This window comes from Perca fluviatilis, chromosome 5 (assembly GCF_010015445.1).
Source record: "Perca fluviatilis chromosome 5, GENO_Pfluv_1.0, whole genome shotgun sequence".
Classification (NCBI taxonomy): domain Eukaryota; kingdom Metazoa; phylum Chordata; class Actinopteri; order Perciformes; family Percidae; genus Perca; species Perca fluviatilis.
In genome coordinates this window covers 40,823,595-40,838,594 of record NC_053116.1, presented here as the reverse complement: position 1 = coordinate 40,838,594, position 15,000 = coordinate 40,823,595, and the positions used below count along the sequence as shown (strand labels likewise).

General features: G+C 43.0%; 1 protein-coding gene across 1 annotated transcript in view; it reads left to right on the top strand.

Moving 5' to 3' along the window:
- The first annotated feature begins 2,385 nt into the window (after positions 1-2,385).
- The window catches only part of LOC120559573 (myosin-7B-like), a 59,176-nt gene continuing 46,561 nt past the window's right edge, over positions 2,386-15,000 (top strand). The window contains exons 1-9 of the mRNA XM_039801396.1: positions 2,386-2,709; positions 9,331-9,430; positions 9,527-9,630; positions 11,174-11,317; positions 12,150-12,306; positions 12,767-12,794; positions 13,593-13,686; positions 14,031-14,123; positions 14,254-14,317. Of these exons, the coding sequence (XP_039657330.1) occupies positions 9,331-9,430; positions 9,527-9,630; positions 11,174-11,317; positions 12,150-12,306; positions 12,767-12,794; positions 13,593-13,686; positions 14,031-14,123; positions 14,254-14,317 (784 nt within the window). The 5' untranslated portion in view covers positions 2,386-2,709. The remainder of the gene's footprint in view (positions 2,710-9,330; positions 9,431-9,526; positions 9,631-11,173; positions 11,318-12,149; positions 12,307-12,766; positions 12,795-13,592; positions 13,687-14,030; positions 14,124-14,253; positions 14,318-15,000) is intronic.

Here is a 15,000-nt window from a genome sequence, read left to right as displayed (position 1 = left end):
AAAAGTCTCTAAGAAGCATCAAAAAATGTCTAAGTGTCTAAAAGTGTCTAAAACGTTTCTAAAATTCTCTAAAAGTGTCTAAAAATTTCTAAAAGTTTCTAAAAAGCTTAGAAAAATGTCTAAGTGTCTAAAAGTGTCTAAAAAGTGTCTAAAACGTTTCTAAAATTGTCTAAAAGTGTCCTATTTGGAAGAAAAAAAAAAAAAAAAAAAAAAAAAAAAAAAAAAAAAAAAAAAAAAAAAAAAAGAAAAAAAAAAACAGAAACACCCCCCACAAAAAAAAAAGAGAAAAAGAAAAAGCCAAAGCGAAAAGGCAAAAAAAAAAGCTGGAACGACAACGCTGGAACGACAACGCTGTGGCAGCAGACAGCTGATCTGAGAACACAGATACGGAGTTTAAAGAAGCTGCAGGACTGGACCGGTGACTGTAACTCCAGGATTAAAGAGTAAAAATAGCTTCATATCAAAGGTTGGAAGATGAATCCAGACAGAAGATTTAACAGAGGGATGACGCATGACAACACACAATGCCCACTGTGTGTATCATATTCTGGCTCAATGAAAGATGGAGGAGGTCATTACCTCATTCTTCTCTTTCATTCACTGATCAGGGATTACAGAGAGAGAGAGAGAGAGAGAGAGAGAGAGAGAGAGAGAGAGAGAGAGAGAGACACAGAGAGACAGAGAGAGACACAGAGAAAGAGAGGGATGATGGGAGATTAAGATGGAGTCTGTGTTGGTTAAAGGACAATACATGTCTGTTACAACTTGGGTCTTATTTTGGCACTTTTATTCCATCATCTCGGTCACTTATTCTAACTGTGAACACATCATATTGAGGTGCGTATGAACCCATCTGATGTTCGCTTCAGAGAGCAGGGCAGACATTTCAGTGGCACTGAAATCCGCCCGGTAGATACATACTGACACCGGGCTTCGGTACCCAACCCAGAGTACCTCCGCTCGGTTGGCCCTGATTCAAAAGAGACTGGTCTGGCCTACAGGCTGTGTGAAGGTAGTGCTGCATGGGGCCAGGGCTGGAGCCGCTGTGTGGGTCTGGCCTACAGGCTGTGTGAAGGTAGTGCTGGGGCCAGGGCTTGGGCCCCTGCCAGATACTCTGCAGAACTGGCTGACGGCTGTCGTTTGCTGGAGACCCTTCACAGCAGCTACAAAGTGATGTCATGACTTTGCATAAACATACACGCCACTTTCGAGCTATCCGTGTTTACGTTTATGCCGAAGAGCGGGACGTTGCATTTGGAGCTATTTGTGTGTACAGGGTTAAGGTTTAGGAAACAGGACACGCGGGACACGATCCCCGGTCTCCTGGGTGAAAGTCTTGTGTTTTCTCCTTAACTTCTCCCGGGACATGAACACCTGTTTCCTGGGTGAAAGTCTTGTGTTTTCTCCTTAACTTCTCCCAGGACATGAACACCTGTTTCCTGGGTGAAAGTTTTGTGTTTTCTCCTTAACTTCTTCAGGACATGAACACCTGTTTCCTGGGTGAAAGTCTTGTGTTTTCTCCTTAACTTCTTCAGGACATGAACACCTGTTTCCTGGGTGAAAGTCTTGTGTTTTCTCCTTAACTTCTTCAGGACATGAACACCTGTTTCCTGGGTGAAAGTCTTGTGTTTTCTCCTTAACTTTTTCAGGACATGAACACCTGTTTCCTGGGTGAAAGTCTTGTGTTTTCTCCTTAACTTCTTCAGGACATGAACACCTGTTTCCTGGGTGAAAGTCTTGTGTTTTCTCCTTAACTTCTTCAGGACATGAACACCTGTTTCCTGGGTGAAAGTCTTGTGTTTTCTCCTTAACTTCTCCAGGACATGAACACCTGTTTCCTGGGTGAAAGTCTTGTGTTTTCTCCTTAACTTCGTCTTGTGTTTTCTCCTTAACTTCTTCAGGACATGAACACCTGTTTCCTGGGTGAAAGTCTTGTGTTTTCTCCTTAACTTCTCCAGGACATGAACATCTGTTTCCTGGGTAAAAGTCTTGTGTTTTCTCCTTAACTTCTTCAGGACTTGAACACCTGTTTCGTGGCTGAAAGTCTTGTGTTTTCTCCTTAACTTCTTCCAGGACATGAACACCTGTTTCCTGGGTGAAAGTCTTGTGTTTTCTCCTTAACTTCTCCAGGACATGAACTCCTGTTTCCTGGGTGAAAGTCTTGTGTTTTCTCCTTAACTTCTTCAGGACATGAACACCTGTTTCCTGGGTGAAAGTCTTGTGTTTTCTCCTTAACTTCTTCAGGACATGAACACCTGTTTCCTGGGTGAAAGTCTTGTGTTTTCTCCTTAACTTCTTCAGGACATGAACACCTGTTTCCTGGGTGAAAGTCTTGTGTTTTCTCCTTAACTTCTTCCAGGACATGAACTACATACCAGTTTTACAGTGCTTTATTTTTCACAACCTTATGTACGCATGCTTCATGAGAACAGGCTGATGATGGCCGTAAAAACATGACCAGTCAGTTTCCATAGATAGCCCACAGATACAGAAGTGACAGAGAGAGAAACGAGGGATAAGAAGAGAGCGATGTGGGCTTTACGTCTGACAACAGCAGGCCTTTTATGACCGTTCAAGCAGACCAGTCTGCCCAATCGGCTGCAGCCGTGGAGGTTATAAAGTGAGCTGATGCTCTTTGGGTAGACCTAGTCTGTTCCTCTGCACATCCTCCCAAACTGAATCCTGCAGGAGAGCTTCAGAGCCAGCACGGTGAGTACACACCCCTGCTTTCTGTCATGCAGTCAGGACTCACGTTCATGTTGCAGCCTTTACTTAAAAACAAACCCAAACGTAATCTGCAGACTTCATATGTCTATATGTCAACATGCTTCTTACTTCTTCTTTCTTGGTCATATTAAGGTTAAAGGTGAAATGATTTAGAGATGAAATTGAGAATGCTGGATGGTACTTCTGTGATTTTACCCATTAGACTATTGCAGTGCTTCTCAAATGGGGGTCCGTGTACCCCTGGGTACTTTGGAGTACTGCAGGGGATCGTGAGATTCCTTTTAGAAATGTTAATTTCAAATATATCAGTCATGCATAATTCATAAATTCATAAATAATTTCGTTATGGATTCTAAACATTTGAAGTAACATTTAAGGGTGTTTCAGTTACAAGCTTGTTAAGTAAATCAGACACTAATGGTGCAGAGCTGTAATGTACCTCTTTATATAGAGCCTTCTTTTCTACCAAAAATGCTTAGCCCTCGTCAGGGGGTACTTGGCTGACAAATATTTCAAAGGGGGGTACATTATTGAAAAACGTTTGAGAACCACTGGACTATTGAATCGAAAAGGAATAAAATCAGTTAAGCTATACCTCTTATAAAGTGGCTATGATTGTGGCCGGGTTGGCTCAGTGGTTGAGCTGGCGCACCACTACTGAGAGGTTTATGCCTCGGCGCAGAGGTGCAGGGTTCGGGTCTGACCTGTGGTGGTTTCCTGCATGTCTTCCCCCCTCGCTCTCTCCCCTTTCTAACTTAGCTGTCCTGTCAAAAATTGGTGGTGGAAAAGCCCCCCAAAAAAGTGGCAATTATTTATCTTAGTAGTGAAAATTAACTACTACTTTGGTATCAAGTTTATCTCAATTTTTCTGAGTAAGCTGAGTCTTCATAAAAGTGATTCTTTGAAGGGACAAGATGGGTCCGTGGGTGAACTTTTTAAATAACCTTCATCCATTTAAATATCGAGGCCTTTGCAGGGCTGTGATGCTCCGGTATACCAGCAGATGGCAGCAGAATCCTGTGTTAGTTTGGGTCTCTTTGCTTTAATTGGGCCCATGTTTTCGTCCTTTTCTCTGCAGCCCATTTAAGGCTCGATCGCACTCGCAAAGAAAAGAAAAGAGCACGGTGTGATGAAGCGGTGCTATTTACGCCGGTGATTAGTGCTGGCAGTTTGATAGTGGGTGTGACAGACGGGCAGAATAAGACCGGGGATCCCGTTGAGCTGATGTGGCAGCTGTTAGCTCGCTCAGGAATCCTAAAGTAATGCGTTGAGGTAGGAAAAAATGTTTGGGGAGAATAGTTGACATGCCAGTATGTTGACGTGGTTGTTTAGTTTGGGCTTCACTTCCACAGCGAGCTACAGGCTGGCAGCGCAGGGAGGAGAGGACTGATGACTTATACATCACCGTTAGAGGAGCAACTCAGACATCTTCATTCAATACATAACGCGCCAGACTGGTTCATATATGCAGATATATATGTTTCATACCAGACTCAGATCTCTCCTCACTGGTCACAAAGAGATCCTTCTCCTCTCACAGCTCTCTCTCGCCCAGTGAGTGTGTGTGTGTGTGTGTGTGTGTGTGTGTGTGTGTGTGTGTGTGTGTGAGTGTGTGTGTGTGAGAGTGTGTGTGTGTGTGTGTGTGTGTGTGTGTGAGAGTGTGTGTGTGTCTCTGTCTCTCTCTCTCTCTCCCAGTGTGTGTGTGTGAGTGTGTGAGTGAGTGTGTGTGTGTGTGTGTGTGTTTGAGTGTGTGTGTGTGTGTTTGTGTGTGTGAGAGTGTGTGTGTGTGTGTGGCGTGGAGAATGAAAGAGTGTGTGGAGTGTGTGTGTGTGTGTGTCTCTCTCTCTCTCTCCCAGTGTGTGTGTGTGTGTGTGTGAGTGAGTGAGTGATTGTGTGTGTGTGTCTCTCTCTCTCCCAGTGAGTGAGTGTGTGTGTGTGTGTGTGTGTCTGTGTGTGTGTGTTTCTCTCTCTCTCTCCCATTGTGTGAGTGTGTGTGTGTGTGTGTGTGTGTGTTCTCTCTGAGCTGCAGAATATTTCGTTTGACAGCTGCTGTCCAGTGACAATAAAACGTATTCTCGTCTATTCTCCGTGTGCCTGATCTCGTGTGTCGCTATAGAAACAGCTAAGAGGTCAAGAACCTGGGTTCCTTCCTTCCTTCCTGTATGTGATTACCTGCCTGAAACGCTGAGACGAAAATCGCTCTGCTTCTCGGCTATTGCTTCAGCCTGCGGTGGGTTTCTGCAGTAAATGTTCTGAGCGTTACTCTACGGTGGCCGACAGGGTGCAAACCAACTACAACTTTATTTAACACATGCAAATAGACAAAACACAAGCAAATTAAGAAAACATCTTCATTAATTTGACAACACATGCACAGCATTTAGCAAACGCGCTGCATTTACACACAACACAACCACAAACACAAACGCACTGCACTTACCTATTGTCACCCCCCCAGCTTGTTTTCTCACTGACTGCAGTATAGTAGTGCATATCGACAGAAAACATGTATATGTTGGTGGTCTCGTAGCTTCTGCTCCGTAGCAAAGATGGCGACTGTTGAGTGCAAGCAGTGTCCAGCAATCCACACTCAACATTTTGGCCGCGGTATCGAGGTACTCACAGTGCTGCATGTGGCCACACTTTGGCAGTGTGAACGCACTATGTCAGGGGTGTCAAACTCAATTTCGCTAAGGGCCTCACTGGAAAAAGAGAATCGCATCAAGGGCCAGACATTTATAGTTTATTGATGTGCTTTTATTTCATCGAAAAACTCAAATATCTTTGACTCAATGATTGCATGTCTCATATAGTCTTCTCTCTTACAGTTTGGTCCACATGAAGCCCTGAAAAAGTGAGCAAAAAAGGTCCAAAGCCATCCTAGAATTTAGCAAATCAAGCAAAACAATGATTACATTTTATAAGTGTGCTACCACCCAGCTGACTCACAACAAGCTCTTTCACAGCCTGAATAGGCAAACTCTCTGGTTCTGGTTCTGGTTCTGGGGGAATTTCTGAGTCTCAAAGTCGGCAAATTTGCCAAATTCTGTCGCGTAATTGCAAGTTGAAAAACAGTTTCCAATGTTTTTGGTTTGGTGCACAACTAGGTTGGCCAAAATGTATTGTGAACCTAGATTGATATGCGGGCCGGATTAGAATTAGCGAGGGGCCGGATTTGGTCCGCAGGCCTTAAGTTTGACACGTGTGCACTATGTACTCAAAATAGCAAGTGTAAGTACAGACGTGCACAATTTGAGACACAGCTTTAATGTTGCCTGACATTAAGAGTAAGATATATCTATGTACTGAGTTGTTATAATAAATTGAGCACCAGAACCATGGTTAAAAATCTTTAAAGCTAACAGGAATTACAAGTCAAGTGTAAACCTTTTTAAATACAGCAACAAATTGGTGAAAGCTTAAACAGGAATTAAAATTCCAATAATTGAATTGATACCTGATCCAGTTATTAGAGTCAGTATTGGGTCGGTTCATCTCTAGAAAGGAAACATGACATCATCACCGGTACGCCAACTTTCTAAAGCCAAGTGGCGTGTTATCTGTACGCTTTTTCAGCTGTCCGCGTGTATGTCTACGCTGTAAGGGGGCGTAAACATCGCCACTTGCCTTGTTATTGCGAGAAGAAAGCCACGGTTAAGTTCAGGAAAAGAACCGGTTGGGTTTTAGGAAACGTCACATGCGGGACCCGATCCCCGGTCTCCTGGGTGAAAGTCCTGTGTTGTTTGACCCATCCTCCCCCCCCGACCAACCTCCCTACACAGATTCTCGCACTTTCATACTACTCGCTACGGCGTCAATTCACACGCAATCGCAAGGTAATGTAAGTCAATGGAGGCGTTGATAAACACGCTAAAAAGCGAGTATGCGTCTTGATAACACGCCAATAACGGCATACGAATTGTCGTGTTATACATACGCCAATTTATGAGATCGGTCTGAGAAACCGAACAACAAACATATTATTCACGTACCAATAGTGTCTCCCTGCTGTACGTTTTCAGAATTAGTTTCTTTGTCTTATACAATTCAGAAATGTTTAAAGTTGTATTGTCTTTTGATCTTTCTTATGATGGTGTATTCTCTTCTGTGTTGTCGTTGTAAATTACGGTCGCCCATCGATGATCTTTCGAGTAATATGTCTAGTCTCCCTTTGCCAGACCCTCCTCCACAGTGCTATGGAGGAAGGTCTGTCTAGTCCACACAGCATTCCTGGATGGGAGTAAAACGTGCTCTGGTTTATTGGCATTTCTTTAAACCAATCACAATCATCGTGGGCGGGGCTAAGCTCCGGACGGAGCCACGGTGCCTCTGCTAAATAGTCTTAGGAAGGAACTGGTTTTGGTGGAACATGTGGACGTTCAAAAGTAGTTTTAGTCGTGCAACAGAAAACTCAGATTGGACAGATAGTCTAGCTCAGGGGTTTTCAAACTTTTTGTGTGTGTTTTTACTTGATTACTATTTGTAATCAAGAATATTCGCGGACCACCTCATAATACACATTAAAATATGTCTATACACAGTCCTACCTGAATTAATCCGCACCTTTACTATAATAGGCCTACTAGCACTAAAACTATAACTGGTCATCGCATCAGTACAACTGGCTCGCTAAAAGAAAGAAACGACTGCCACATATTTTATTTATTTATTTACTCAAGCGCCCCAGGGCATAATCAGGTTCATTTGAACAACAGGCTTATTTCCATAGCAGTGGAGTATTAAATCTAGACAGTAATAAGAACACTTGGCTATAGTCAAAATTTAAAAACCTAGCCTATTGTATTAATCACACAATAACTTGAAAATTTAATTTAAATTTAAATTGTATATCAATATACATATTCTTAACTTTTATGGGAATTCCCTGGTAAAATGAAGGTTAAAAAACGCATATTTTATATTTTGTTTTGCTTTTCCACGGACCACCTGCAGTACCACACAGTTTGGGAATGACTGGTCTAGCCAGCTGTCTGGATTTACCCTGCAGAGATCTGAGGAGCAGTTAACCATAGTCCTCACAAATCCACCAGAGGTTAGAACGCCAACACAGAGACAGAGGAAGGGGACGGGACATCCGGTGGAAATGAGGGACATCCGGAGGAATTTCCGGCAGCACTAGAGCAATCCCGGAAGTGAAAAGTAGTGGATATAGATTATAATATGTCAGACTCTGCTCTACATTTGGACACTGAATACTTTTGTGCGTATTTTGTCTGTGCATGTTATTTAATGTGTTGTTAGTGAGCCTGTATTAATGGTTTCATGTGTCCACTGCTGTTGGCCTGATGAACAACTGTGTACATACGCAACATGTATACGTTAAAAAGTAGTTTTAGTCGTGCAACAGAAAACTCAGATTGGACAGATAGTCTAGCTCAGGGGTTTTCAAACTTCTTGTGTGTGTGGACCACTATTTGTAATCAAGAATATTCACGGACCACCTCATAATACACATATTAATGGCCTGTATTAATGGGTTCATGTGTCCACGGCTGTTGGCCTGATGAACCCAAAACCCAGTTCAAGGTCCGAGCGCATTACGAGATCTGCTACAAATGGACTTTTGCCTCTACCGGCTTTTAGAAACTGTTATGAACAGAGATCTTTTTTCTATGTGCTCACTAAAGTCTGGAATGACATTCCACAGCACATCAGAACTTTAACGTCAATAAGATCATTTAAATTAAAATTTGCTCGCTATTTAATGGAGAGGTATACCTGTGAACATTGAGTCAGCTTTATGGCTTTGCCCTGTTGCTCATTCTCCTGGTCTGTGTGTTTGTTACTGATCTGTCTAGGAGTTTTTGTTGTGTATGTGGTGTTTATGTTCTGCAGAGCAGGAACCTGCTGAAAATCAGTTTTACACTGAGTCAGGCCCGATTGTCTTTAATCTTTTCCTGTTTAATTAATAAAAAATGAAAATGAAATGAAACAACTGAATTCTTTTCACGTCATTATTCAGGCATGCCAACAGGGCTTTTGTTGAGCAACATAAGTCGGCGCGCAGTCTTTCCACTGTTGCATGTATGCTCAGTAAAGCCTGGACTTACCTCTCGCCGCGTTTGTTGTTTTGAGTTGTCTGTTGTTGACACGGCTAACGGGTTTTTTAAAATGCCGGTTGCCAGTGCTGCAATGGCTTATGTATTCGACAAATCAACGTACACTTACGGTACGTGTCCACAGTGGCGTTTATTGACGGCATGGATCACTACACTTCACAGCATTAATAGACAATAGCGAGGCCAGAACACTCTTACTGTGTGTCTCAATTCGGACACTTCCGTGAGGACATCACTTGACGGACACAGGAGTTGTAATTCTGGTTTGGCCGATTTGTCAAATTGTTTTCAAAATCAAAAATTTAAACTTCTTGAAAGAAAAAGGAGATTGAAAAGAGCAAGAGAGCGGCTTTTTGAAGCGTGAAGGCAACCGTAGCTGTAATACGTACTGTGAACTGCGTGGTGCGAGAGAGTTGATTGTGATATATGATCTCAACGATTAGATGGGAGAAATTCCCACACATTGGACCTTTAAAGAAACTATTTCTAAACTATGTGTGTTTTCGTGTGTCGTTTTGTTCAGATGTCTCACTTCCTGGATATGGCGGAGTTTGGGGAAGCTGCTCGTTACCTTCGCCTCACCAACCTGGAACAGCTGGCTGCTAAGGCCATGGCTTTTGATGGTAACTATACACACTTGTATTTATACTTCCAGCTTTGTGGGTACTTTACACTCCAAGTGTACAGATATTGAGGACTGTGTGTTCTCATTCTCTCAGGTACGAAGCGTGTTTGGATGCCCGATGATGTCCAAGCGTACGTCGAAGTCGAAGTTAAAGAGCTGAACGGAGACAAGACCACCGTGGAGACCAAGGACGGACGGGTAAGCTCTTCTTAAAATAACCCAATCAGGCAGTTCATCGATTATTTGTCAACTATTAAATGAATCGCCACAAAAGAAAACGCCACATACAATATTAAATTAAATTAACTGTCGACACAATACAGTAACATGAGCTATTTAAATTAGCTGATACATAGTTACACCTCATTGGTTCTTACCAGTGTATCTGCTTGTGTTAGAGTGCTGAATGGGCCACATTTTTCTGTCCGAGCCCGGCCCACGTCCGACACAGTTAAAATAAAAAAAAATTCTCATACTAATGACACATGTATGTTTTTTTGTGTGAAAGCTTTTATTAAGCAGCTGTAGTAAGGAGTTCAGAAATGTCAACAGATGAGGTCATCAACTCACATGGGGCAACAAGCGCACGTTAACACAGGCATGCACAAGTGGCCCAATCATATAGCCAATTGAAATTAAATTAACATTGGCCTACCAAAAATGGCCCAGGCTAACAGAACAAAATCCCCAAAATTCACACAAGAGGTTCTGTGGGCCTAGGTCTCTAAATGAAATTCAAATCAACACGAGTGTCCCCAGGAAAGTAACAGTAACCTTAACACAAATGCAGCTTATTGAAATGAAAATCACTCTTACCATTTTCCTCGAAAACTGTATAGGCTACTAAACTGCAACATGGGATCTATTTACATAATCTGAAATTTAAAATGTTCAATGCCTTATCGCGCTGATGTGACCGAGCCCGACCTGAACCTGAACATCATTTCTAAACCCACTGCTGCTGGGTCTAATCAGTCCTTCAAGAAAAATGCTTGTTGAGTTTTTTTGTGATTGTTGCGGGCAAAAATCCTTGATTATGCGGCACGTTTTCTTAAAAAATGCAATGGAATATGCGGGATATTTATGCAATTTTATGTGATGAAATTGCGGGAACTTGCAAAAATTGCGGTTTGATGAAAGAGAGAAATTTTAACATGCAACATATATATATATATATATATATATATATATATATATATATATATATATATATATATATATATATATATACAGTACAGGCCAAAAGTTTGGACACACCTCATTCAATGTGTTTCTTTATTTTCATGACTATTTACATTGTAGATTCTCACTGAAGGCATCAAAACTATGAATGAACACATATGGAATTATGTACTTAACAAAAAAGTGTGAAATAACTGAAAACATGTCTTATATTTTAGATTCCTCAAAGTAGCCACCCTTTGCTTTTTTTGATAACTCTGCAAACCCTTGGTGTTCTCTCAATGAGCTTCATGAGGTAGTCACCTGAAATGGTTTTACCTTCACAGGTGTGCATTGGGTTTTTTTTTTTTTATAATCTAAATTAGAGTGATTGTAAAAATACAGGGTATTTTATAGTTGTTAAATTAGCTAATTTTGTGAGAATTTGAACACCACTACAAAATGGGAACTATTTCCGTGACAGGGATCGGTTTCAAACACTGCTACTGTTTCTAGACGTGTCCTGCCACGGCGTCTCTGTACGGCTGTTAACTCTGAGTTTTATATGTCTGTGTTTCAGTTTCTGGTGGTGAAAGAAGACGACCTGCAGCCGACGAACCCGGAGAAGTTTGACATGATCGAGGACATGGCCATGTTGACGCATCTGAACGAAGCCTCTGTCCTCTTCAACCTGAAGCGCAGGTTCAGCATGTGGATGATCTATGTTAGTGTTTGTTCTGGCGCACAATCTTCCTTTCACTTTCTTCATCACTTTGTGTAACTGTGTTTTTTATCTTTCCATGCTCTCCTTATGATTAGGGTTGGGTACCGAGAGCCGGTGCTAATACGGAACCGGTGCCTAAAGGACCGGTATCTACCGGACCGAGATGCAACGCAGATTTTGGTGCCAATTAAATGCCTTTTGTGCTGCTCTCTGGTGCTCTAAAACAGACGTTAGAGACAACAGAAGCATCGCTGCACGTGACGCTAGTTAACACTATACTTGACAACAGCTAACGTTAGCCTACCGTTAGCTAGTTAACACTATACTTGACAGCAGGTAACGTTAGCCTACCGTTAGCTAGTTTACACTATACTTGACAGCAGGTAACATTAGCCCACCGTTAGCTAGTTAACACTATACTTGACAGCAGCTAACGTTAGCCTACCGTTAGCTAGTTAACGTTAGCCTACCGTTAGCTAGTTAACGTTAGCCTACCGTTAGCTAGCAGCTGGATTAAACACGGTTAAAATGCTGACAGCTAAACGGTGTAAAGTGTGTCTGTATTTCACTGTAGAGGAATCCAACAGCGGGACGTTAATCAGTCTGCTGCTGCCGTTGTTGGAAAAACAACACAGACGGTGCATTCACTTGAAACTAGTAAGCCTCGTGGTGCATTCAAAGTTATTGCAAAATACCTTAATACCCTGGTTTTTTAACTGTCGGTTCAGGCACCGTTTTAAAAGTATCATTTTAGCACCGGTATCGGAAACAACCCAAACGATGCCCAACCCTACTTATGTGTTTAATTTCTAACTGTGCATCTCTGTGTCAGACCTACTCCGGCCTCTTCTGCGTGACAATCAACCCGTACAAATGGCTGCCGGTCTACTCTGCAGCGGTGGTTGCTGGCTATAAAGGGAGGCGCCGCGTGGAAACACCGCCGCACATCTACGCCGTCGCTGACAACGCCTACAACGACCTTCTGAAAAGTGAGTCGCCTGTAACCTCTGATCTCTAAAATAGGGTGACCAGATTTCCTGGAACTAAAACCTTCTTCTGATAGACATCACTGGTCTCCGCCCAGAGCAACGGGATCTGGTGGTGCATTTCTTTAACTCTCTATGTGGAGGTCCCCGTCAAGGCCAGGCTGATGTTAGAAGTCCCTCTAGTGGACAGAACGTGTAACAGCAACCACATGCTTATAGTGGCATTAATGCATAAGCCTGAGTAGTGTAGTACATATTTATAACAGAATGCATATGAGCATTACATATTCAAATATTATTAGAATATTAAAATAAATAGCAAATGGAATTCGAGTGGTATTATAGAGGAAGACTGACAGCTCTACTGGACAGTTTATGGGACTATTGAGTAACTTTAAGCCAATTTTAGGGTTTACATTTGCTCCTCTACTGTTCCTTTATATGACTTTATTTTCCTCCCCAGACCGAGAGAACCAGTCCATGCTGATCACGTAAGTCAGAGATGCTTTCGCATTAAAGGCTGTAAAATTAGCATTTCTGCCAATAACCCTATAAGGTCATAAGTGAAGCCGAAGCTCCTTAAACTGCCCATATTATGAAAAAAATCCCTTTTTCTGGGATTTGGGGTGTTATTTTGTGTCTCTGGTGCTTCCACATGCATGCAAACTTTAATAAATCCATCCATGGTGTTCTGAGTGAGATATGGTTTCTGAATGTGTCCTGCCTTCAGTCTCCTGGTGAGCTGGTCAAAATCTGCACGGCTTTCTACGTCACTAGCCGAAATGAGCTGGCTAATCGCAACCGTTAGCATGCTAACATAAGCATGCTAGCTCGTTCTCAATGGCAAAGCACTGCTACAACACACACTAGTTCACCATGATCTCCAAAAGAACTACTTCCATGTGCTCCCTGGTTTAGAAGAAGTCTCCCAGCTGATCCTGCCTTGGAACTGACTGAAGTTGGAGAAACAGCCTTTCTTTTACTGTCTATGGAGCTAGCTGACATGATCTACGATCTGAGCTACTGAGCATGTGCGAGTGCAATCAAAGATAGTACAGAAGAAAAGGGTGAAAAGAGGAGCTGCAGGAATGTGCAGTACAACAATAATATAGTGTTTTTGGAAAATTAAACAATGTAAACATATACTGATACAACCTTAAAAAATACAATTATGAACCTGAAAATGAGCAGAATATGGGCGCTTTAAAGCTGCATTCTCTCTAGCAGTTTTTCCAGCGTTGTTATACAGGTTATAACGGTATATTGTGGTTTCTGTGCCGTCCTGTCAGCGGGGAGTCTGGCGCGGGGAAAACAGTCAACACCAAGAGGGTGATTCAGTACTTCGCCATCGTCGCCGCTTTGGGGGAAAATGTGAAAAAAGGAGTAAGTCTTCGTTTCATTGTAGTTGAATTAATCTCAAAACTATTTAAATAATACATTATTCGGTTTGAGGTTTGGGATGTACTTGTGTTTTCTTTAATCTCTCTCTCTCTCCCCTCTCTCTCTGTCTCTCTCTCTCTCTCTCTCTCTGTCTCTCTGTCTCTCTCTCTCTCTCTCTCTGTCTGTCTCTCCCTCTCTCTCTCTCTCTCCCTCTTTGTCTCTCTCTCTCTCTGTCTCTCTCTCTCTGTCTCCCTCTTTCTCTGTCTCTCTCTCTCTCTCTCTCTCTGTCTCTCTCTCTCTCTCTGTCTCTCTCTCTCTCTCTGTCCTCTCTCTCTCTCTCTATTCAGATAAATTTAGAGGATCAGATCATTGAAGCTAATCCAGCCATGGAGGCGTTCGGCAACGCCAAAACCATCCGCAACGACAACTCTTCTCGCTTTGTGAGTTTAATGAAGTCATAACGGCTGTGAAGGCTGAAGCTGAGGAGGAAGTGGTGGTGTTGTTGTGTTGTTGTGTTGTTGTGTTTCTGTGTTGTGAAGACCATGTGTAACTTCTGTTTGTGCGTCTCAGGGAAAGTTCATCAGGATTCATTTTGGACCGACAGGAAGGCTGGCGTCTGCTGACATCGACATCTGTGAGTCACATTTATCAGATTTCCTATAACAGTGCTCGCTAGTTTGAGTCTAACGGCCTTCGGTCTTCAATCTGCTGAATATCCGGGGGGCCGTTGCACAAAAGTAGAATTTATGAATCCAGGATAACCGATAAAGAGAGGCTTGACTTAGTCTAATCTGTGTATCCAAGCCAGGCGCAGGAGGAGAGACTAGGTCAGGCTGAGGAGGAGAGACTAGGTCAGGCTGAGGAGGAGAGACTAGGCCAGGCTGATGAGGAGAGACTAGGTCAGGCTGAGGAGGAGAGACTAGGCCAGGCTGAGGAGGAGAGACTAGGTCAGGCTGAGGAGGAGAGACTAGGTCAGACTGAGGAGAAGAGACTAGGTCAGACTGAGGAGGAGAGACTAGGTCAGGCTGAGGGAGGAGAGACTAGGTCCGGGCTGAGGAGGGAGACTAGGTCAGACTGAGGAGGAGAGACTGGGAGGTCAGGCTGAGGAGGAGACTAGGTCAGACTGAGGGGAGGAGACTAGGTCAGGCTGAGGAGGAGAGACTAGGTCAGGCTGAGGAGGAGAGACTGGGTCAGGCTGAGGGGAGAGACTAGGTCAGGCTGAGGAGGAGAGACTAGGTCCAGGCTGAGGAGGAGAGAGACTAGGTCAGGCTTAGGAGGAGAGACTAGGTCAGACTGAGGAGAAGAGACTAGGTCAGA